General features: G+C 51.1%; 1 protein-coding gene across 1 annotated transcript in view; it reads right to left on the bottom strand.

Moving 5' to 3' along the window:
- LOC133128597 (semaphorin-6B-like) overlaps window positions 1-24000 on the bottom strand; it is a 47123-nt gene that overhangs the window by 8812 nt on the left and 14311 nt on the right. Inside the window, 6 exon segments of the mRNA XM_061242241.1 lie at window positions 10659-10717; window positions 13539-13616; window positions 14735-14875; window positions 17883-18062; window positions 18301-18450; window positions 19506-19637. Coding sequence (XP_061098225.1) covers window positions 10659-10717; window positions 13539-13616; window positions 14735-14875; window positions 17883-18062; window positions 18301-18450; window positions 19506-19637 — 740 coding nt within the window.

Below are 24000 nucleotides of genomic sequence, written 5' to 3'. Positions count from 1 at the left end.
AAACGATGGGGTGCCAGAACACGGACTTGCAGTACAATGTGAAAATAAATCCAAACAGGGTTAAAAGTCAAGGTGAAAACATGGGAGATTGTTATTTTTGGGCGGGGGGCAGGTAGGGTTGGTTGCGGGAGGGGGATCCCAGGGCTATGGACAGTGTTCATTCCCTCTCTTAGATCTAATCTTTCCTCCATTCCTCCCTCTCTGCGGCCTGTTTCCCTGAGTCCCTCTCTATCTCATTTGCAGCTAATCTCTCTCTTTCCCTCCATCCCTGGAGATGTCCAGCACTCCCACTCCTGCCCTCCGTGTCCTTCCATATACCCCCCCTTCTCTATCTCACCCCCTCTCCCTCTCTCCCTCTCCCCCTCTCTCCCTCCCCTCCCTCTCTCTCCCCTCCCTTTCCTCTCTCCCCCCGTCTCTCTCCCCTGCCATGCCCCCCCCCCCTCCCTCTCCTCTTCCACGCACAGCGCCTTCTCAGAAGTCCCGGTAATGAAAGCCCATTGAAGTGCGGTTCTGCGGTTCTGCGGTTCTGCGGTTCTTGTGCGAGACTCCCCTTCATTAACGCACCGGTCGCCGTTTGGGGGGGACCAGCTCTCCCGGGCCGTCGCCGTGGTGATTAGCCGCGCCGCGGGCTAACGGTGCGGCAGGGCGTCCGCAGTGCAGTGGCCGTACCCGCCGCTAACGTGCACGCTCGCCCAGCGAACACGTGCACACACACGCCACACCGTGCACGCTCGCCCAGCGAACACGTGCACACACACGCCACACCGTGCACGCTCGCCCAGCGAACACGTGCACACACACGCCGCACCGTGCACTCTCGCCCAGCGAACACGTGCACACACACGCCACACCGTGCACTCTCGCCCAGCGAACACGTGCACACACACTCCGCACCGTGCGCTAGCCTCCTGGTGTGCGCACCTGCGTGTGCACAACTCCCAATTATCTCTAAACACGCCTGCAGCCATTATATGCCAGCGGTGTATATCAATGTGTGTACATGTACTGGTGTGTGTGTGTTTGTACATAAATATGCATGTGATTATGTGCATACGTGCAGTCATCTGTGTGACCCAGTGTGTGTGTGCTTGGCTGCATATGTGTGTAAAATATACTGTGTGTGTATGTGTATGTGTGAGCAAGTGTGTGTGTGTGTGTGCGTGTGTGAGAGTTTGTGTATGTGTGTGTGTGTGTGTGTGTGTGTGTGTGTGCGTGTGTGGAGAGTGTGTGTGTGTGTGTGTGTTTACTCCTCTCTGTGCTCATGGTTGAGTGCTTCTCCTCATTATCTTGACTTGGGCTGTGGCTCAGTGTGCTGAAACAACTCGACTCCCCTGATTCCCACCTCCCTCCCTCTCTTTCTCTCCCTCTCTTTCACTCCCTCCCTCTCCCTCCCTCCCTCTCTCTCTCTCCCTCCCTCCTTCTCTCTCTCCCTCCCTCTCTCTCTCCCTCCCTCTCTCCCTCTCTTTCTCTCCCTCCTGTCTCTCCCTCTCTCTCCCTCCCTCTCTCTCTCCCTCCCTGTCTCTCCCTCTCTCTCCCTCCCTCTCTCTCCCTCCCTCTCTCCCTCCCTGTCTCTCCCTCTCTCTCTCTCCCTCCCTCTCTCTCTCCCTCTCCCTCCCTCCATCAGCAGGCCTTGAGATTTGCCCCCTCAGGTGGGGGGCGGGTACAATAGTCCTCACAGAGGACCAGAGGGCAAAATAACAAACGGGCAGCTAGAAACGCTAACCGCACCAGCCAGACCTCTCACACAACCTACGCGTGTTCGGAGCGCGGTCGAAGTGGAGTTATCACGCTGAGGCGATTGGGCAGGCTGCGGGCGGGTATTGATCGGCGAGCAGGGTCAATGTCACAGAGGAAGAGGCGTGTCCGCGCGGAAACGCGGGGATCCACACGTTAGGAACGCGTCTCCGCGTCGCGCTCAGCGCCGTCTAGACCAGAGCACCCGATAATCAGGGCTGAGTGGAGGCAACGAGGCGGGAGAGGTAAGAAACAAGATGGCTGCCGGGCGTTCCGTTCACGTTCCACAGCGGCTTCAGAAAGTACTCAGACCCCTCCACGTTTCCACACGGGTTATCGTGCCCCGCTTCTGATAATGTAATACATTGGCGAATAGATTTGTAAATTAGTGTAGATTAGATGGGCAAAAATGGCACATTTTATCCATTTAATTCCATTTGAAATGAAAATCTGCAGCGCAATAATGTGTGCAGAGAGTGAAGGGTCTGAATACTTACTGAAGCTCGCAGAGTTCATGAGACGCATCCTCTCCAAAAAAGCAGGCATTTCCCGCTCCGTCTTTAACGGTCATGTCAACCGCCCCCGCCCCCCCCCAGCAACCGGAGATAAGACCCCCGAGTATCTCCCGGCTGCATGGAATCCTGGGTAATTCACCAGCTGGAGAGGGGGGGGGGGGTGGTGGTGGCGGAGGGGGACACCTTCGCGAGATTGTGGAATAAATTGCTTTCCAGTAAAAAAAGGAAGAAAAAAAAGTGGGGAGACATGTCAGAGGAAATGGGGTTTTTTTCCGTTTCCTGGCCTGGTGTTCCGCTCCGAGGTGCCGGGGGGAACGAGGCATTCACGCTTCCCACCGAGAGGAAGCAGAGTCGCGCTGGCGACCAGGATAACACACGCCGGAGAGGGAGAGCAGGAATGAGCGGGAATGTCGGCCCGGCTAACGAACGCCAGGGGAGGGAGAATGGGAATGTCACGGACCTCACGCTCAACACATTATTAGTTTAATGATCCGTTCCAGATGCGCAGGAAGAGTGAGTGTGTGAGTGAGTGTGTGAGTGAGTGTGTGAGTGTGTGAGTGTGTGAGTGAGTGTGTGTGTGAGTGTGTGAGTGAGTGTGTGAGTGAATGAGTGTGTGTGTGAGTGTGTGTGTGTGTGTGTGTGGAGTGTGTGTGTGTGTGTCGTGTGTGTGAGTGTGTGTGTGTGTGAGTGAGTGAGTGAAAGAGTGAGTGTGTGAGTGACCTGAATTTGCCACTTTCTGCCCCCGGCCACAAAAAAAAAGAAAAAAAAAAGGTGTTGAAAAAGAACAGAAAAAAACCCCCACCACGGCCTCCATTTTGCGGGCGACGTGTGATGTGTGAACAGGAAGTGAGAGAGCTGGGCGGAGGGGCTGACAGGACTGATGAGGCTGCGCTGTCTGATCTGAGCGTCCCCCCACGCGCTCCGGTCCTGCGGTCGAGCGTCGCTCGTTGTGTCTAATCTCACGGCTCCGTCCGCTAAAGAGCAGCGGGTGAGGCAGAGGACGGGGCCGTTCCTCACGTTCCTCACGGCGCAGGGCAATCTCCCGGGCCCTGCCCTGCCCTGCCGGGACGGACACAGAGCCTGTTTAAAGCTAATCGGGGCAGGCTTGGTCTGCTGGTGGGGAGCCCAAAAGCTACACAAAGGGTAAAATTACAGTACTTTTCTAGCAAATCTGCTACCAGTAAATTATGGTAAAAACTCACTCACGTAATCGCTGCTGTTTCCTGGAATGGCTTGTTCAAGAAATGATTTATCTGATTATTTATCTATAACTCTTTACCGGCAGCACTGTGTACGGTACACTGGAAAACAAAATGTGCTGTGCACAGAGTTGCCGGTAAAGTACCGTAATTTTACAGCTGTTTTTTTACAGTGCCTGCTTCTGAACTCCGCCACCGTGTTGACCTTTTCGCGGGTAGCCGTTTGGGTTGTCCGCGGTAACGGCGACTTCCTGCTATAAGCAGGAGCTCCGCGGTCTCTCCCACCGTTTGTTGTCGAACGCTTTCAGGCGAAAACAAAATGGATGACAATCCTCAGCAACCTGCCATTGACTGCCGTTGCGTCGTCACCGGTGTCAAATTTCGGCCGGGCTTGAGGCCAGGCGTCCCTGAAAGGCGTTTAGCACACTTCCATCACCCCTTATCGTTTCCCCCAGTGCACAGAGGCCCGGCCAAACGGCCGGAGTGAAGTCCTCCTGGGATCCGCGTTCCGCTTCTGGCATTCCGAGCGAGCGCTCCGCAGACTGCGGTCACACTCCACCCGTTCCCCCTTTAACAAGCCTGCTGGGACATGCCCCCGCCCCTGCCCCCGCCCCCCTGCCCCGACCCCCCCTGCCCCTACCCCCGCACCCCCCACGCTCCCTCAAAATGATGGAAGATCAAAAGGATCGACCAAAGACAAACTGTGTCACGTCCTCCCACTACCTTTCCCTCTGTCTCTGCCTCTCTCCATCTCTCTCTTTCCCTCTGTCTCTGCCTCTCTCTCTATCTCTCTGCCTCTATTGTTATCTCCCTCTCTTCCTCTGCCTTTATCTCTGTCTCTCTTGTCTCTCTCCATCTCTCTCTCTGTCTCTCTCCATCTCTCTCTTTCCTTCTGCCTTTATCTCTGTGCCTCTCGCCATCTCTCTCTCTGGTCCTCTCTATGCAGTCAGGAAGTGTGTGATGGGAATAGGGGGGGGTGGGCGTATTCCCCCTGGGGTGTAGTGGGGGGACATGGTCCTGAGCAATGACATGAGGAATGACTGTGACATCACAGCGTTAACAGGCAGGAGACAGAGCTCTGTAACCACTGTGACATCACAGCTTTAACAGGCAGGAGACAGAGCTCTGTAACCACTGTGACATCACAGCTTTAACAGGCAGGAGACAGAGCTCTGTAACCACTGTGACATCACAGCTTTAACAGGCAGGAGACAGAGCTCTGTAACTACCTTACAAAGATGGCCACCATCACATCCCCAGTGTAGCCACAATAAGATCCACACAGCTGTCGGGTCCTTGAGCGAGGCCCTTAACCCTGCATTGAATCAGGTGAGGATTGTCTCCTGCTTAGTCTAATTAACTGTACGTCGCTCTGGATAAGAGCATCTGTCGAATGCCACTCACTAATGTAATGTAATGTAAAAATGGGTTGCCACACATTGGCAGCAGTGTAGTACAATGGTTAGGGAACTAGGCTTGTTACACACAGTGCAGAAAAAAAAACAAAAAGTCAGTCTTAACAAGTATCTTAGTCTTATATTTAGACTTAAAATCTTATTTCTATTACTTTTTTGCTAAATGAGATTAAAAAAAACTGCCAATGGGGTGAGAAACTTTCACTGGTCAAGCAAACAGTTAACTTAAAACAAGCTTATATTTTCTACTTGAGAGAATAAAAATAACATCTTAAGTCTTATTACAAGACAAAGAAAATGCTTGTTAAGCCAGCCATTGTTTTTGCAGTGTCGAGACTGCAGCTTGGATTCCCAGGCATAACGCTGCCTGGGTACCCTGCCTGTGTGCGATGCTTAACCTGAATTTCTCCTGAATATTTTCCAGCCGTTTAACTGGTTGCTGCGTTAAGAGAAACCCGCTCGAGCCGCGTGTAGCTGCGCTGAACGCCTGTACTGAGCTGTTTCTGCAGAGCGCCTGTACTGAGCTGTTTCTGCAGAGCGGCTGTACTGAGCTGTTTCTGCAGAGCGGCGCTGAACGCCTGTACTGAGCTGTTTCTGCAGAGCGGCTGTACTGAGCTGTTTCTGCAGAGCGGCTGTACTGAGCTGTTTCTGCAGAGCGGCTGTACTGAGCTGTTTCTGCAGAGCGGCTGTACTGTGCTGTTTCTGCAGAGCGGCTGTACTGTGCTGTTTCTGCAGAGCGGCTGTACTGAGCTGTTTCTGCAGAGCGGCTGTACTGAGCTGTTCGCAGACGCTGGCTTTGTCAGGGAGCTCTTTCTAAAAGAAAATGTGTCGGGTTTTTTTTTCTTCCTTTTCTTTAAGAAATGCACCTCAGGCAGGCCAAGGTAGGTTCCGTGATATCTGTATACTAACGTTACCTTATTTTCGTCGGAGTGTGACGTGATCTCCTGAACGGGTGGCCGTCCATAAACCCGCCTCTGCGTTCAAGGGTGGAGTTTGAGCGCCCGTTACCCTCCGGGTAACACAGGCTGGAGATTCAAGCCAAACACGTCCACGTGATTCTTTGGACAAGTTCTGCCCCGTACTTAGGAAACGGGCTACACCGACGGTGATTTAAAAAATGCCGACACACATAATTTCAGCATTTAATCCGAATACGCTCGACTGAAAGAAGACAGTGACAGTTTAGGCATTTAGGCATTAAGGCTAAACTGGAGGCGTATGTACATAATAATACGTAATAAAACCACCCTCTCTTCACCTCGGTCCTTTTTAGGACCCTGGTTCCGCCCCTGAAAGGAAGTGACGGGTGGAAGCTACCATCCTGGGCGCCATGGGGCGGGTGGGGGGTGAGCCCTCTTCCAAATTGGCACAGGAGGCGGTTGCAAATATTTGAATGATCTCGATCGAGGGTCTTTCGGTCCAAGGTTTGCATGTTCTCCCCGTGTTCGCGCAGGTTTCCTCCGGGTTACTCCGGTTTCCTCCCGCAGTCCAAACACATGCAGGTCAGGCCGACTGGAGAGTCTAAACTGTCCTCGCGCTATGAGTGTGTGAGTGTACGGGGGTGTGTGGCCTGTGGTGGATTGTCGACCCGTCCAGGATGGACTCCTGTCATTACGTGTTATTTAGCTGACGCTTTTATCCGAAGCAACGTCCCCTTGAGACTGTGAGCGGGGGGAAATCCACCCTGGAGCAATGTGGGGGTCAAGGGCCTCGCTCAACAGCTGTGTGGATGTTGTCGTGACGACACTGGGGATTCAACCACAAGGCTACATCCACATTCACCCAATGCATGCTGGGATAGGCTCAAGCCCTCCCACGACCCTGACTCAGGGCATCCTGTAGCGTAGTGGTTAAGGTACATGACTGGGACACGCAAGGTCGGTGGTTCTAATCCCGGTGTAGCCACAATACGATCCGCACAGCCGTTGGGCCCTTGAGCAAGGCCCTTAACCCTGCATTGCTCCAGGGGAGGATTGTCTCCTGCTTAGTCTAATCAACTGTATGTCGCTTTGGATAAAAGCGTCAGCCAAATGACATGACGTGCAATGTAATGTCTAGCACAGAGCTGGGGGAAATGGATGGATGTAATGGCACTGACAGGAATGGGCCTTCTGTTTCAACTCGGCATTCCGAAATGTGGGGGTAAAAACTGGGAATAAGAAAAGAGCCCCAGATAAGGAATATTCCCAATTTTCCAGTGCAGCTGGACACTTCACACAGGACGGGCGGAAAGTTTACTACCGAGCGATAAATCGAAAGTTTGGCACATAAAACTCACCGCCGCGGGCCACAGAAACTAGCGCTTTCTTCGAGTCGGCGAGGAGCCTGCTTCGATTGGCCGCACTCCCCCTCCCACTGGGCTGGCTCCGTCTCGGGAGGTGGGGACGGGGGACGGGGGACGGGGGGACGGGGGGGTGGCTTAAAAGCCCCAATCACGGAAGCACTTTTCCCAGATCGGTCCGGACGGACGTTTGAAAGCCGCACAAAGGAGCCGGGCCGCTAACCCGCTGTGAGCAGGTGCGGGCCGGCGTCGACCGACATTCCACTCTCTCCGCCCGCCCTCGCCGCGCGCGCTAGCCCCCCTCCGGCCCGGCGAATCTCAGCGCATTACCCCGCTAAAGAGGCCTAATGCCTTCAGCTGACGGCCCAGGGCCCCGGTGGGAAAATTCCACATCGCTCCGACCCCCCCCGCCCTCTCCCGGCGTTCTCGGCGTTCCCGGCGGAGATCACCTGCCGCCTCGAATTTCGCGGCCGGTTCCACGCGACGCCGCGCCGCGACCCGCTAGCTCGGCCCCGATCGGATTATTTCAAACTCAATTTCCGAACGGCGGGTTATCGTCGAGTCCCCGTCCGGCGGTTTGGCGGAGTTAGCGGTTAAAGGGTCGGCGGAGTTGGCGGTCAGCAGTTTCACTACGTCCCGACAGCCCGAGGTGAGCAGAGTCAGCAGTTAGCGTGCTAATGAGTGACACTCAAGGGTTAGTGCTGTTAACAGTTAAAGGTTAGCGGACTTGGCAGTTAGCGTTTCATTGACTCATACTCGCAGGTTAGCAGGGTTAGCAGTTCAAGGTTAGCGGACTTAGCGGTTAGCGTTTCATTGACTCACACTTGCAGGTTGCCTGGATGCCGCCCCCCCACAGTACAGACCTCAGCTGTGATTAATACCAATTAAAGTATGAGGATGTGGTTGAAAAGGGGTGAATGAAAAGTGCAATGAAGCTCCACCAGCCTGGATGAGCTCTAGGTACAATTAAAATCTAATACATCAACAAATTAGGCATGTTACATCATCTATCTTTTTTAGCAGAAATGCCCCATTTTCTGGGTGACTTACTCTTATCACACATTCATATATGGATTAATATAGCTGGCAGTCTACCAAGGCACCTGAGGGCACTGCCCAGTAATGCGACCTGAAACCTCCAGTAGGACACTGCCCCCTAGTGGCGAGGAGGACCCTGCTCATGACAGTGCCTGTACAGTGCCTCTCAGGTCACACTCCCATTTCATGGATTTCTTCCAGACAAAAACCTCAGGCAGGCCAAGGATAATAAGTGCAGTTGAGCCAATGTAGAACAGTAACGTTATGGACCCACACGAAAGCTAGGCTGTCAGTCACTCTAACCGCCCGCAGGCAGTCAGGATTCATAACGGCAGGAGGCAACGGTCACAGTAAACGCCGATGTTAACCCTTTCAGGCGGGAATCATCCAATCACGGTCCTCCTCCAGGGCCGAGAACCGCCGCTTTTCCCACCCTCCCGGTGCGAAGACGGTCCGGCCAATCAGGAGCACTAATCGTTCAGCTAATTACCTGGGAGGAAAGAAAACCAGGGGCCGGGATTTGGATTCGAAAGGGCCAGGTTTGCCGCTTGCCGCTTTTGGGGCGTGCGGTCGGTCACAAACACGCGATTAGAACGCCCCTAACGGAGCGTTCTAATGCTGATGTCACACTCAGCGCCGGTGACTGAGAGCGGTGGAGTTCTAGAACACTTCGACTTTGAAAAAAAAAAAAAAAAAAAAAAAAAAAAAAAATGTCTATTCCCGCCGATCACGCTCCGCGGGCAAAGCCGAGAGAGAGAGAGACGGGACGCGATGGCGATGCTCGTGCGCCAGGCGGTCACGGAGGCCCCTCCTCGCTCAAACATCCCTCCCAGCTCGTCCCACACGACTTGCCGTCACTCCCGCGACCGTTGGAGCGAAAACTCCCATTTGTCCAAATCGCGAAAATGTCACTTTCGTATTAGCATCGGATAACGCGTTCACTGCACCGACGAGACCAATCGTTTGAAAAGCCTTACGCAGTGCGCCAGTCTGTCTGCCGACGGTCCCGCTATCGCTCAGCCCATCGGAGGCCGGGTGACTAAACTAGGCGGTAATCTACGGAGCACTTATAATGCCGTGGCCCCGCCGACCCCCCAGTCATGAGTCACGCTAACCCGTGACGAGGACAAGGCGACACGCCGGGCGGCATTCGAACAGCGAAATGTCATACGGAGATAGTCATGCCAGTGTCATTCTGCCAAATGCTTAACCCTGTTTTGGGAATGCATTTTTTTCCCCTCGGAGATTCCAAGCCAGCGTTCTAGAACCCCACTGCTTTCAACTTACGTTCAATCTTTTTTTGGGTCTGCCAGACCTGGCCTTGACTTCAACTGTTCCTTTTATCTACCATTTTCTAATAATGCCTCTGACAGTGGAAATAGGCAGTTTGAAACATTGAGAGAATTTTTGTTTTTTTCCCCTTCTTGGTGGAGATGAACCATCTTCACTCTGAAATCCGTGGATTTAGAGGAGCCCGTGTTTGTTAACACCGGACAGAACAGCCACTGCAGTTGGATACTTTAGAAGGAATGGACAGACTTCAGAATAAAAATTCTGCCCTGGAATTATACTCCCCTGACTCACTGAAGCCCTAACAAGTAAATCACCGGGTTCTGGTAAGGCTTCCTCACAAGTTATAAACAGTAAAAAATGAAAATAAAATGCAATCTTGCTTTAAAATGAGCAGAAAGGTGAGGTTTAACTCTATACCATTTAGAGTTCAGATTCATTGCAACAGACGTTTAAACCAGGGGTGCCCACATTTTAGCACCCCACTCGATATATTGAACTTGATCGTATATTTGTAGAGCAACCCTTCAAGCACAGACTGAAGAGCACCTCTTCAAGCTGCACCTCTCCCCGCCCCTCCCTCCCTCCCTGTAAACCTTGACTGTTGTCTTTACCTGTGATATTTACTTGTGTCATTAGGATGATACCTTTGCTAGTTTTGTTTGGCTACGTAAGCGGTTTACTCATATACTTGCATGGTGCGATATTATTATAAAGATTTTTAGCAAATAAAAAATCTGATGATCAAATAGGCCCTGGTCCTTATCTTTGTTGTGCAGGTAGAAGTTGAAATTGTACTTCCCTCTAGGGTCTTTCAGCGCACTTATCCCTGGTTATGGGTATGCACTTTGCACTTTGTCTGGATAAGAGCGTCTGCCAAATGCCATTAATGTAATGTACAGAGCGGCCTGTAGTGTAGTGGTTAAGGTGAATGACTGGGATAGGCAAGGTTGTTGGTTCTAATCCCCGGTGTAGCCACAATAAGATCTGCCACAGCCGTTAACCCTGCATTGCTCCAGGGGAGGACTGTCTCCTGCTTAGTCTAATCAACTGTACGTCGCTCTGGATAAGAGCATCTGCCGAATGCTATTAATGTAGCCCTGTCTCGGTCCGGTTGCCGAGCTGCGGTTGCCAAGCTGCGGTTGCCGAGCTGCGGTTGCCGAGCTGCGGTGGAGGTCGCTCTTACCGTCGCAGTCGCCGAGGTGGGCGGTGTTTCCGCGCTCCACATCCTGCTCGAACGGCAGCCTGCGGGGAAGAAAGGGGAGAACACCGTTCACGCGTCGCCGTGACAACCGGGCCCAAGCGGCCAATGAGAAAACACAAGGCCGTCCGGTCGCCCTTCGTTCCGGAATGCCGCGGCGCCAACGTTCCGGCCGTCGTTCCCCGGGCGAGCAAAAGAAACTAGCCTCTTTTTTTATTTTTACATGACCCTGCCGACTGCTCACGCTAGGTTTTTACACCAGGGGAGACTAACCTGCGTTCCAGAACGTCAGACGTCATCTTTGCCACTTTTAATATACACTCACCGAGCACTTTATTAGGAACATTTTTACTTTATAACACCTACTTATTCATGAGATTATCTAATCAGCCAATTGTGTGGCAGCAGTGCAATGCATAAAATCATGTATATACGGGTCAGGAACTTCAGTAACTTTGACTGTGGGATGATTGTTGGTGGCAGACAGGGTGGTTTGAGTATCTCAGAAACTGGGATATTTCCTGGGATTTTCACCCACACTTGTCTCAAGAGTTTGCAAAGAATGGTGCAAAAGACAAAAACAAATCCAGTGAGCAGCAGTTCTGCAGACAGAAACTCCTTGTTAATGAGAGAGGTCAGAGGAGAAGGGCCAGACTGGCCAAAGCTGACAGGAAGGTGACAGTCACGCAAATAACCACACATTACTTCAGTGGTATGCAGAAGAGCATCTCTGAACACACAACGCATCATAGCTCTAAGTGGATAGGCTACAGCAGTAGAAGTCTAAAAAATAAGTCTAATAAATACCTAATAAAGGGCTCACTGACTGTATATCCCTGGTGGACTAAACGGTTTTAAATGAGATTTGCTTGAGATTTGCTTGTTGCATTATATGAATCCCTCCACTGTTGGAAGGTAAAAAGCTGTGTTGATCCAGATACCGTTCGGGCCAAAATCTACATCTGAAACGCATCTCTGACTCACTGCGTGCGGAGAGTGGAGCTGTCAGTGACACCAAACATGCCGCCCGGTCAGTTTATCTACAGTACCGGAGTGTTTTAACGGACGTTTTTTAACCATAGTATCGGTCACATAGTGTATTTACAACCAAAATGATTTTTAGGGTGAAATTCCCCTTTTAACATATTTGCCAAGATTAATATCTTGAAAACAAACAGTGGTTATGAAACCTAACTTGAAGCAAACTTGCCCTTAAGACCCCAAAAGAACATATAATATTAATCTTTAATATTTCTCATTTTCTGCAGTATGGGTGTCTTAGAGTTGGTTTTTTCTTATTTAATTTTGTTTTCGGTAAAAGCGTTCTTTCAGGCGATATTACGACCCGTTGTCCCTCATTAACATTTAAAATGGTAATTAAAGAAAGGAAATGTGAATACCAAAGAAACAGAACGCATAATGAGCTCCGGGAAACTGCTAAATATTCAGCCAAGCGCTGTTCCCGGGATTCTGAATAATACTTAATAATACCCAGAAATGCAGCACTAGTCTTAGGGTTGCTAATGACAACGGACCCGTGCAATTTTATGTGTCTGCGATGGATATTTCCCCTGATTATGTCACGCTGGCCTAAACACACACTCTAGGGGGTGAAGGGGTGTGTGTGTGTGAGTGTGTGTGAGTGTGTGTGTGTGTTTGGGAGTGGGGGTTAATAATTGGACCATCTCTCTTGCTCGCTGGAACTAACACGGTTTCACACCTTGCCGGGAACAGCAAAGTTTGATTTAGCGGGGCATCGAATGCAAATTAGGAATCGCCGCGAGGACTCTCATCGTATTAGGCGGACGCCGCACGCAGTCAGAGCGCACAGATAACCGCGGTAACGGGCTGAATGAGGAAGGCGAGACCGTCACGCGGCCGTTATCTCCGGCCGGCAGAACGGCAGGTTTCAACGCCCCTCGCAGAAACGGAACACCCCAAAATGTATTTTTTAAATATATGGACCGCTTGCCTTGGGAACATACAACGATAAACACATTTCGCACAAAAAGTCCATTTAAAATGCTGCGCAGTATCTGAATGCACCAATCATTTGTATACCTGCTTATTCATTGTGGAGAGTTACAATGCCTTGGTAATTTTATATGAATGTTTTTGCAGCATATTGCAGTCCTGCAAAGGTGCAATGGCGGAGGTTATAGTGCGGAGAAAGGTTTGAAGAGGAGGACAATGCGGACAGAAAAGGACTGAAAATAATCATTGCAGTCTTTTCTTTTGAAGTAATTTCTTTTCCAATATTATCTGTATCGAATTCACGTGGCTTATGATCATTATTATTCAGTTTGCGAGTCCTCCAGACACACCTTTTCAGTTTCATAAATACTATTTATGTCCAAACTACTGCCAGGTCGATCTAGCATCGATTTCGGAGGCAGTGCCGGGTGGGAGCTTATATTAGGAGTGATACTTTGTGATTGTGTGTGCGCATGTGTGTGTGAGTGTGTGTGTGTGTGTGCGCGAATGTGTCTGTGTGTGTGTGTGTGTGTGTGTGTGGATGTGTGTGCGCATGTGTGTTGCGTAGCATTTGTGTGCGTATGTGTTTGCTTATGTGTGTGCATGCTTGCTTGCATTTATGTGTATTTGTACGTGTATATGTGCATATGTGAGCATTTCTAGACTTTAGTCTAAACATACACACGTGTGCTGCACACACACGCACACACACACACACACACACCAGAGCAACAGAGTTCCTGCAGCCCATCACCCAGTACAGACAGCGATCACCACCCTGTGTCATAACCGCAGCGGAAACTACGTTTCCCAGAATGCACGATGGCAGAGTGACCTCCAGCAGCAGCGGGAGAAGCAGCAGGGGCGATGCCCACCTGCAGGCGGTCTTACCTGGTGCCCGGCCGCAGGAAAGAGCAGGTGCTGCCGCGAGTCCAGCCACAGTACGGGTCCCGGGACGCGATGCAGTTCCTGCAAGACCAGGGGATGCAGGGAGAATGAGTTTGGCACACACACACACACACACACACACACACACCCACACAATCACACACGGGACACGTAGCGGGGAGTGCTGGCTATTTTCAGAGCAGGGGGATGTTCCAGGAAGCAGGATTATTAAGTTAGCTGGATAACTGTGCTGTTCAGGTAAAAATCTGTCCACGTTGCAGATTTGGGAGGGTTCAGGGTTTTAGTCAGAGCAGTTATCCAGCTAACTCATTAACCCGGCTTCGGGAAACAGGCCCGAATCAGTGCAGTGTGGGTGTTGGGGAGTGCAGGCTGGTAGTTCAGTGCGGTGTGAGATTGGGAGTGTTGTTTGGAGTGCAGGTTGGTAGTTCAGTGCGGTGTGAGATGGGGAGTGTTGTTTGGAGTGCAGGTTGGTAGTTCAGTGCGGTGTGAGATTGGGAGTGTTGTTTGGAGTGCAGGTTGGTAGTTCAGTGCGGTGTGAGTGTTAGGGAGTGTTGTTTGGAGTGCAGGTTGGTAGTTCAGTGCGGTGTGAGATTGGGAGTGTTGTTTGGAGCGCAGGTTGGTAGTTCAGTGCGGTGTGAGATTGGGAGTGTTGTTTGGAGTGCAGGTTGGTAGTTCAGTGCGGTGTGAGATTGGGAGTGTTGTTTGGAGTGCAGGTTGGTAGTTCAGTGCGGTGTGAGTGTTAGGGAGTGTTGTTTGGAGCGCAGGTTGGTAGTTCAGTGCGGTGTGAGATTGGGAGTGTTGTTTGGAGCGCAGGTTGGTAGTTCAGTGCGGTGTGAGATTGGGAGTGTTGTTTGGAGTGCAGGTTGGTAGTTCAGTGCGGTGTGAGATTGGGAGTGTTGTTTGGAGGGCAGGCTGGTAGTTCAGTGCGGTGTGAGATTGGGAGTGTTGTTTGGAGTGCAGGTTGGTAGTTCAGTGCGGTGTGAGATTGGGAGTGTTGTTTGGAGTGCAGGTTGGTAGTTCAGTGCGGTGTGAGATTGGGAGTGTTGTTTGGAGCGCAGGCTGGTAGTTCAGTGCGGTGGGTGAGTGAGGTGTTATTTGGAGAGTGCTTTGGCACAGTGCTGGACTGAGGGTGTTCGTCTGGGCGCGGTGTGGTTTGGGCCGTTGCCGCGGCGACTCACTTCATGCAGCGGGAGAAGAGCTGGCATCGGGCCACGGGAACCCGGACCACGCAGGAGGAGAACGCCAGGAGCAGGGAGTGGCTGGGTCGGTCCAGGGTCAGGGACAGCAGCTGCCGGGCCTGGGGAGAGTCCTCACCGCACCTGGACCGCAACAGAACCGGGTCAATAATATAGCACAACCCACCTGGACCGCAACAGAATCGGGTCAATAATATAGCACAACGCACCTGGACCGCAACAGAACCGGGTCAATAATATAGCACAACGCACCTGGACCGCAACAGAACCGGGTCAATAATATAGCACAACGCACCTGGACCGCAACAGAACCGGGTCAATAATATAGCAGAACACACCTGGACCGCAACAGAACCGGGTCAATAATATAGCACAACACACCTGGACCGCAACAGAACCGGGTCAATAATATAGCACAACGCACCTGGACCGCAACAGAACCGGGTCAATAATATAGCACAACGCACCTGGACCCCAACAGAACCGGGTCAATAATATAGCACAACGCACCTGGACCGCAACAGAACCGGGTCAATAATATAGCACCACACACCTGGACCGCAACAGAACCGGGTCAATAATATAGCACAACGCACCTGGACCGCAACAGAACCGGGTCAATAATATAGCAGAACACACCTGGACCGCAACAGAACCGGGTCAATAATATAGCACAACGCACCTGGACCGCAACAGAACCGGGTCAATAATATAGCACAACGCACCTGGACCGCAACAGAACCGGGTCAATAATATAGCACAACACACCTGGACCGCAACAGAACCGGGTCAATAATATAGCACAACACACCTGGACCCCAACAGAACCGGGTCAATAATATAGCACAACACACCTGGACCGCAACAGAAGCGGGTCAATAATATAGCACAACACACCTGGACCGCAACAGAACCGGGTCAATAATATAGCACAACGCACCTGGACCGCAACAGAACCGGGTCAATAATATAGCACAACGCACCTGGACCGCAACAGAACCGGGTCAATAATATAGCACAACGCACCTGGACCGCAACAGAACCGGGTCAATAATATAGCACAACGCACCTGGACCGCAACAGAACCGGGTCAATAATATAGCACAACGCACCTGGACCGCAACAGAACCGGGTCAATAATATAGCACAACGCACCTGGACCGCAACAGAACCGGGTCAATAATATAGCACAACGCACCTGGACCGCAACAGAACCGGGTCAATAATATAGCAGAACACACCTGGACCGCAACAGAACCGGGTCAATAATATAGCACAACGCACCTGGACCGCAACAGAACCGGGTCAATAATATAGCACAACGCACCTGGACCGCAACAGAACCGGGTCAATAATATAGCACAACGCACCTGGACCGCAACAGAACTGGGTCAATAATATAGCACAACACACCTGGACCGCAACAGAACCGGGTCAATAATATAGCACAACACACCTGGACCGCAACAGAACCGGGACAATAATATAGCACAACACACCTGGACCGCAACAGAACCGGGTCAATAATATAGCACAACACACCTGGACCCCAACAGAACCGGGTCAATAATATAGCACAACACACCTGGACCGCAACAGAACCGGGTCAATAATATAGCACAACACACCTGGACCCCAACAGAACCGGATCCGTAACGTCACACACCATCCCTGAACCGCAGCAGAACTGGGTCTATAACATCCCACAACACACCTGGACCGCTACAGAGCCGGGTCAATAATATACCATCACACACCTGGACCACAACAGAACTGGGTCTATAACATCACACAACACATCTGGACCGGATCTGGATCTGTAACATCACATACCACACCTGAACCGTAACAGAACCAGATCCATAACCTCACACACCATCCCTGAACCGCAACAGAACTGGGTCCATAACCTCACACAACACACAGACCGCAACAGAACCGGGTGGATAATTCTGTTGTAGCCGTGTTATGGGAGGAACACTGCTGTGCTGCAGGGGTGTTGTTGGGCAGGAATGACACAAAGCAGTGCTGACACAATATTATTTATTTGTAAATATTACTTTGAAGTAAGGGTTTGTGTGCAGAGTTAAACTGCTCACAAACGATGTCGTTGAATAGCTGTGTTACTGTATTGGAATCACAATCAATGTAGAACACAGTCTCAGCCAATCAGCGTTTAAGATCATAAATATTTTTGACCAGCCTTTACATGTCGGTTGCTTGCAATCCCCGAGAACGTTGTTAACGTGTTATTAACCAAAAATGTAATTTATTTCATCTGAACATTGGTGAGAACGGACGCCCCTGTTGGAGTCGTCTGCAGTCTCAGGAGATTTCATAGATCAGAATCCGCTTCATTGCTCTCCTCTTACCACATCTCAAGTTCTGCTCAGCCGCATTTTCAAAATGGCCTGGATTTGATCAACACCTGCCCTTTGACCTCTAATGCAATTGACTGCAAGTGGCACTTCCTCCAATGCAGAGAGCCCGCTACGGCAAACTCAAAAAACCGCTGAAATACGAGCATTGTTATTCAGAGTTAAGGACAAACGTTGATTGGAAACAGGTCGGCGTTTGACACTGTTGAGTACATAAACCGTGGGAGCGGGTAGATTCGTGTGCGATAAACGTTTCGAGGAAAGCGCACGGGATCAGGATCCAGCGGGATTATCGGGGGAGACACTCGGGAGACGTTGTCCCCGGGGGTCTCCACAGACAGGCAGTCGCCTGCCATCTTGGCTCGGCGCTCAAAGCCGAAAACTAAAGCCCCGGAAACTCCAGGAAAACTTTCCGCTCTCGACTCGCCGACGGAGCGAGCCGCCAAAAAAGCAGACGAGACAAAAGAACAGAGGAGCGACGTGGCCTTCAGAGGGAGACGGGACGAGGGGAGAGAAAAAAGGAAAGCCAATCAGCGGTTCTGACAGCGGCTAATAAACACGCTCAGATCTGTTGAAATTTGATAATTGCTTTGAGTGAAGGATGATAAGTCGTAATAGCCCATCTGTTTGGATCCCGGAGTCCTCCTTATGCTTCTCTGCACGGGGCGGCACAGCCGATCTGTCAAACCAGGGCACCCTGCTCATTTCGGGAGGGGAGGCGAGGGGAGTGGGAGGGGGGCGAGGCGACTCACTTCTCCCGGTTGTAGCCCTCCAGCTCCTCCAGGAAGATGTTGCCCCCGGCGATGGAGCGGTCGCGGGCGGGGATCATGAGGAACTTCAGCACGGTTCCTTTGGTGGAGCCCAGGAAGAGGACCGTCTGGTTCCTGTGGGGCCCGGCCTCTGTGTCCACCACCATCTTATTCAGCTGGTACCTGAGGGAGAGGAGAGAGAGACAGCAAGACTCACTCACAATGTCTGCACACACACACACACACACACACACACACACACACCTACACACACACACACATACACACACACACACACCACCACCACCATCTTATTCAGCTGGTACCTGAGGGAGAGGAGAGAGAGACAGCAAGACTCACTCACAATGTCTGCACACACACACACACACACATCCAGGGCCTCTGTCCCAGTGAGTCTCACCTGACCATGGTCTTCACTATCCAGGGCCTCTGGCCCAGGGAAGGCACAGCCTCGTCCATCAGGGGGTGCGTCTTCACGAAGTTCAGCACCTCATCGGGAAACACGTTGGAGGAGTTGAACCTGGAGCCCTGGACGGCACAGCCACCCGGCCTGAGGACAGTGCGAGAGTCACAGTCATTACTGCTGTCTATCTCCAGAGTCTCAGTGTGAGAGTCTCAGTCATTACCGCTGTCTATCTCCAGAGTCTCAGTGTGGGAGTCTCGGTCATTACCGTTATCTATCTCCAGAGTCTCAGTGTGAGAGTCTCAGTCTTTACCACCATCTATCTCCAGAGTCTCAGTGTGAGAGTCTCAGTCTTTACCACCATCTATCTCCAGAGTCTCAGTGTGAGAGTCTCAGTCTTTACCACCATCTATCTCCAGAGTCTCAGTGTGAGAGTCTCAGTCATTACCGCTGTCAATCTCCAGAGTCTCAGTGTGAGACTCTCAGTCATTACCGCCGTCTATCTCCAGAGTCTCAGTGTGAGAGTCTCAGTCATTACGCCTGTCTATTGCCAGAGTCTCAGTGTGAGAGTCTCAGTCATTACCGCCATCTATCTCCAGAGTCTCAGTGTCAGAGTCTCAGTCATTACCCCTGTCTATCTCCAGAGTCTCAGTGTGGGAGTCTCGGTCATTACCGTTATCTATCTCCAGAGTCTCAGTGTGAGAGTCTCAGTCATTACTGCTGTCTATCTCCAGAGTCTCAGTGTGAGAGTCTCAGTCATTACCGCTGTCTATCTCCAGAGTCTCAGTGTGAGAGTCACAGTCATTACCGCTGTCTATCTCCAGAGTCTCAGTGTGAGAGTCTCAGTCATTACCGCTGTCTTGGAACCTCGGTGATGCGACACAAAGGCGAAAGAAAATGAATCACAGAGTGACAGAACACTAGGGAGACAGAACATCAGAGTGACATCACAGTACAGGGGAAATAGGATCTCGGAGTGATAGAACACTAGGGAGACAGAACATCAGAGTGACATCACAGTACAAGGGAAATAGGATCTCGGAGTGATAGAACACTAGGGAGACAGAACATCAGAGTGACATCACAGTACAAGGGAAATAGGATCTCGGAGTGACAGAACGCTCACGGAACATTAAAACGGCAGAGCGGTCAGGTCGGACACCGGGACACGGGGACACCGGGGCCGGCGGGGATTTGTGTACCTGGGTTTGGGCACCAGCTCGTCGGGCACCGGGGTCCAGATGGACTCTGGGGACTTCTGCTCCTTGAAGCGGCCCTCAAACACGCGGGCCAGCTGCTGCATGTCGAAGGCACACACCGCTGAGCCCGGGATACTGCGGGGACCAGAGAGAAACCAGCGTCAGAGAGAAACCCACCTCTACATCACCGTCAGAGAGAAACCCACCTCTACATCACTGTCAGAGAAAAACCCACCCCTACATCACTGTCAGAGAGAAACCAGCGTCAGAGAGAAACCCACCCCTACATCACCGTCAGAGAGAAACCCACCCCTACATCACTGTCAGAGAGAAACCCACCCCTACATCACCGTCAGAGAGAAACCCACCCCTACATCACTGTCAGAGAGAAACCCACCTCTACATCACTGTCAGAGAGAAACCCACCCCTACATCACTGTCAGAGAGAAACCCACCCCTACATCACTGTCAGAGAGAAACCCACCTCTACATCACTGTCAGAGAGAAACCCACCCCTACATCACTGTCAGAGAGAAACCCACCTCTACATCACTGTCAGAGAGAAACCCACCCCTACATCACTGTCAGAGAGAAACCCACCCCTACATCACTGTCAGAGAGAAACCCACCCCTACATCACTGTCAGAGAGAAACCCACCTCTACATCACTGTCAGAGAGAAACCCACCCCTACATCACTGTCAGAGAGAAACCCACCCCTACATCACTGTCAGAGAGAAACCCACCCCTACATCATCGTCAGAGAGAAACCCACCCCTACATCACTGTCAGAGAGAAACCCACCCCCACATCACCATCAGAGAGAAACCCACCCCTACATCACTGTCAGAGAGAAACCCACCTCTACATCTTATAGGGCTGCCTGTAGCGTAGTGGTTAAGGTAAATGACTGGGACACGCATGGTCGGTAGTTCTAATCCCGGTGTAGCCACAATAAGATCCGCACAGCCGTTGGGCCCTCGAGCAAGGCCCTTAACCCTGCATTGCTCCAGGATTGACTCCTGCGTAGTCTAATCAACTGTACGTCGCTCTGGATAAGAGCTTCTGCCAAATGCCATTAATGTCATGTAATGTAATGTAATGTAATCTTATCCGAAAATGTATACATTTTTTGGTGCTTTTGATTGTTTTTATCAACAACAAGAACAAAAAAAACTTGAGTCACAGTTGATTAAACTGAGCAAGGGACCAATCCCCCCTGGAGCTGCCCAGCAGATCTAATGGTGGCTACACCGGGGGGCTTTCAACCGCCAGACTTCCAGGCCCCAGGCCCAGCACCACCGCGAGGCTCCAGGCTGCCCCCAGGTCCCACTGTCCCCACAGCCTTCGGGGGAGCGTTTCGGCGCAGGCCCGAAATCGCCCTCTACCAAGCCCCACACGGCTCGTCATTTGCGGTCGGCGTATTTTGCGGTGTTGTGAACGGACAGCGCGCTGAGGGCGACGCCCATGGCCGTAATCCGTCCCCCCCGGGCAGATAAACGGAATAATTCTTCACGAGTAGCGGGGAAGCGGAGCCCCTGAACGGCGGGAGTACGCGGGGCACTGCAGCGGGAGCGAGAAACGGCGCTTTTCCTCCCGCGTAACGGCCTCCGGGAGGCTGAGCGCAGCGGACGGCATGTCAGCCGTTACCTCCAGGAAGCCACACAATGCCATCGCCGCGTTCGGCGCGTTTAAAACCGCGTTCGCCCCGCCGTTATTTACTCTGGAGAACACGCTATCGGCGCTAAACGTGCCGCCCCAGACGGTCGTTTCTGTGGGGGGGGGTTTTTTCCCTCTCTTATGGTGTTGCTCTCTGTACTGCTGTGGGCCAGGCATGGTGGGGTTTGAAGGGCGATGTCTTTTTTACATTACATTACATTATTGGCATTTGGCAGACGCTCTTATCCAGAGCGACGTGCAGTTGATTAGACTAAGCAGGAGACAATCCTCCCCTGGAGCAATGCAGGGTTAAGGGCCTTGCTCAAGGGCCCAGCGGCTGTGCAGATCTTATTGTGGCTACACCGGGGATTAGAACCACCGACCTGAGGGGTACTAGTCATTTACCTTAACCACTACGCTACAGGCCACCCAGCGCCCTTTTTGCAACATCATCTTAAATGAGGCGCAGTCTGTAAGTATTTGGACAGTGATACAACGTCTGTTCGTTTGGCTCAGTACTCCAGCACATTGGAGTGCAGAGCTAAAAGAAACCCTTCTTATACCTGCACTAAGTAGGTGATTTAATGGGGGCAGGGTAATGTGTTGTCATGTGCTTTCACTGTGACCACAGAATCATGGGGTGTTACTGTGACCACAGAATCGTGGGGTGTTACTATGACAACAGAGTCATGGGGTGTTACTATGACCACAGAATCATGGGGTGTTACTATGACCACATAGTCATGGGGTGTTACTATGACCACATAGTCATGGGGTGTTACTGTGACCACATAGTCATGGGGTGTTACTGTGACCACATAGTCATGGGGTGTTACTGTGACAACAGAATCATGGGGTGTTACTGTGACCACAGAATCATGGGGTGTTACTATGACAACAGAATCATGGGGTGTTACTGTGACCACAGAATCATGGGGTGTTACTATGACAACAGAATCATGGGGTGTTACTGTGACCACAGAGTCATGGGGTGTTACTATGACCACAGAATCATGGGGTGTTACTGTGACCACAGAATCATGGGGTGTTACTATGACCACAGAATCATGGGGTGTTACTGTGACCACAGAATCATGGGGTGTTACTATGACAACAGAATCATGGGGTGTTACTGTGACCACAGAATCATGGGGTGTTACTATGACAACAGAATCATGGGGTGTTACTGTGACCACAGAATCATGGGGTGTTACTATGACCACAGAATCATGGGGTGTTACTGTGACCACAGAATCATGGGGTGTTACTATGACCACAGAATCATGGGGTGTTACTATGACCACATAATCATGGGGTGTTACTATGACCACAGAATCATGGGGTGTTACTATGACCACATAATCATGGGGTGTTACTGTGACCACAGAATCATGGGGTGTTACTATGACCACAGAATCATGGGGTGTTACTATGACCACAGAATCATGGGGTGTTACTGTGACCACAGAATCATGGGGTGTTACTATGACCGCAGAATCATGGGGTGTTACTATGACTTCAAAGGTGGAAGTGACTGGATTCCCATCACACACAGACTTTCATCCATTGCTGCGTAGCTGTATCTCTGCTTCCCTCCCGTCTGGTCTGCAGTCAGGATGATTTTCAAAGTGCTTAGCCCCGTTTAAACTTCTTCAAAAGAACCGGCTCCTCCAGAGGACTTCTGGCTTATCTATCGACCACCTCATCCAGCGCGGCGGACAGTTCCGGATCCCGCGAAACGATAAGCAACAGGGAAGGCAGCCGAGGACCTTCTTAAAGACTGCTCTCGACGTAAAAAATAAATAAATGCTTGACGGAGCGTGTTTTATCAATAGCTCTTTAGATGCCAAAGCCGTTTACGTTAGCCTTCAAAAAACCCTCAAGACTAAATGTTTTTCCAAATATAAAAATCTGTCTGCAAGTGGCCGTTCTGTTTGTGGTTTTCCGTTTGCGAGCTCTCCTTCCCAAGAGACAGTCCACCGGCATGAAAAAGACCGAGGTTAAATTGGCATTTGATACACTTCTTAATGCTCTTTATGTTTCAAAACATTCCTGCAGACTCAAGGAGAGTTATGACACGCAATATCACCGATAAGTTTGTCAGTGTTCTGTAAGAATGCAGCTGGTGCTCTCATGGGACGAAAATATTTAAAATACAGCACGTCCCAGCACTGCCAACTTGAGATCTCCCCTTTTTTCCGCTGGTCTAGGATCAGTCGTCCGTCCCGCCGCTGCGAAGCAGAAACTCAGAAGCGACCGGGTGCAAGTCAGCAGGTATGTCTTTAAAAAGAGGAGAAGATTTAAGAAAAAGACCACTGCCACGGATATGGGTGATAATCACACTCCCCAAAAGACATGAAAAAAAAGACACGCTTGGTTTTTTCGAGAGCAGGCTCGATAAGGTGCTGGATACCATCTGGGTTTTAGGCAAACTAAGCAGTAGGGACACTTCAGGCGAGCACTGCTGGGCTGAATGGTCTGTTCTCATCGTTATGTGGCCAATTCCACGGTGACTGACGTTACAACTGCTGGATATTTGGACATAGCACAGGGCCAGTCCCTACTAGGCCTTTGTAATCACTTCACACACGCTTTATTTCTTACTTTTCCGTGAGTGATTTTGATCTTTATGTGCGTGAGATATGTGTGTATATGTGTGTACGTATAAGCTACTGGATGCCTAACATTTCCCTCGGGATGAATAAAGTATCTATCTATCTATCCATCTATCTAACTGCTGGATATTTGGGGTGCCAAAGCCCAGCGCAGCTACATACGAGACAGACATATGCTTTTATAACCCTCAGGTGTCCATAGCTCTAATCAGTCTGTATTATGTA

This window comes from Conger conger, chromosome 5, assembly GCF_963514075.1.
Source record: "Conger conger chromosome 5, fConCon1.1, whole genome shotgun sequence".
Lineage (NCBI taxonomy): Eukaryota > Metazoa > Chordata > Actinopteri > Anguilliformes > Congridae > Conger > Conger conger.
Note: the sequence above shows the minus strand (reverse complement) of the source record. Positions and strands in the feature narration are given on the sequence as shown.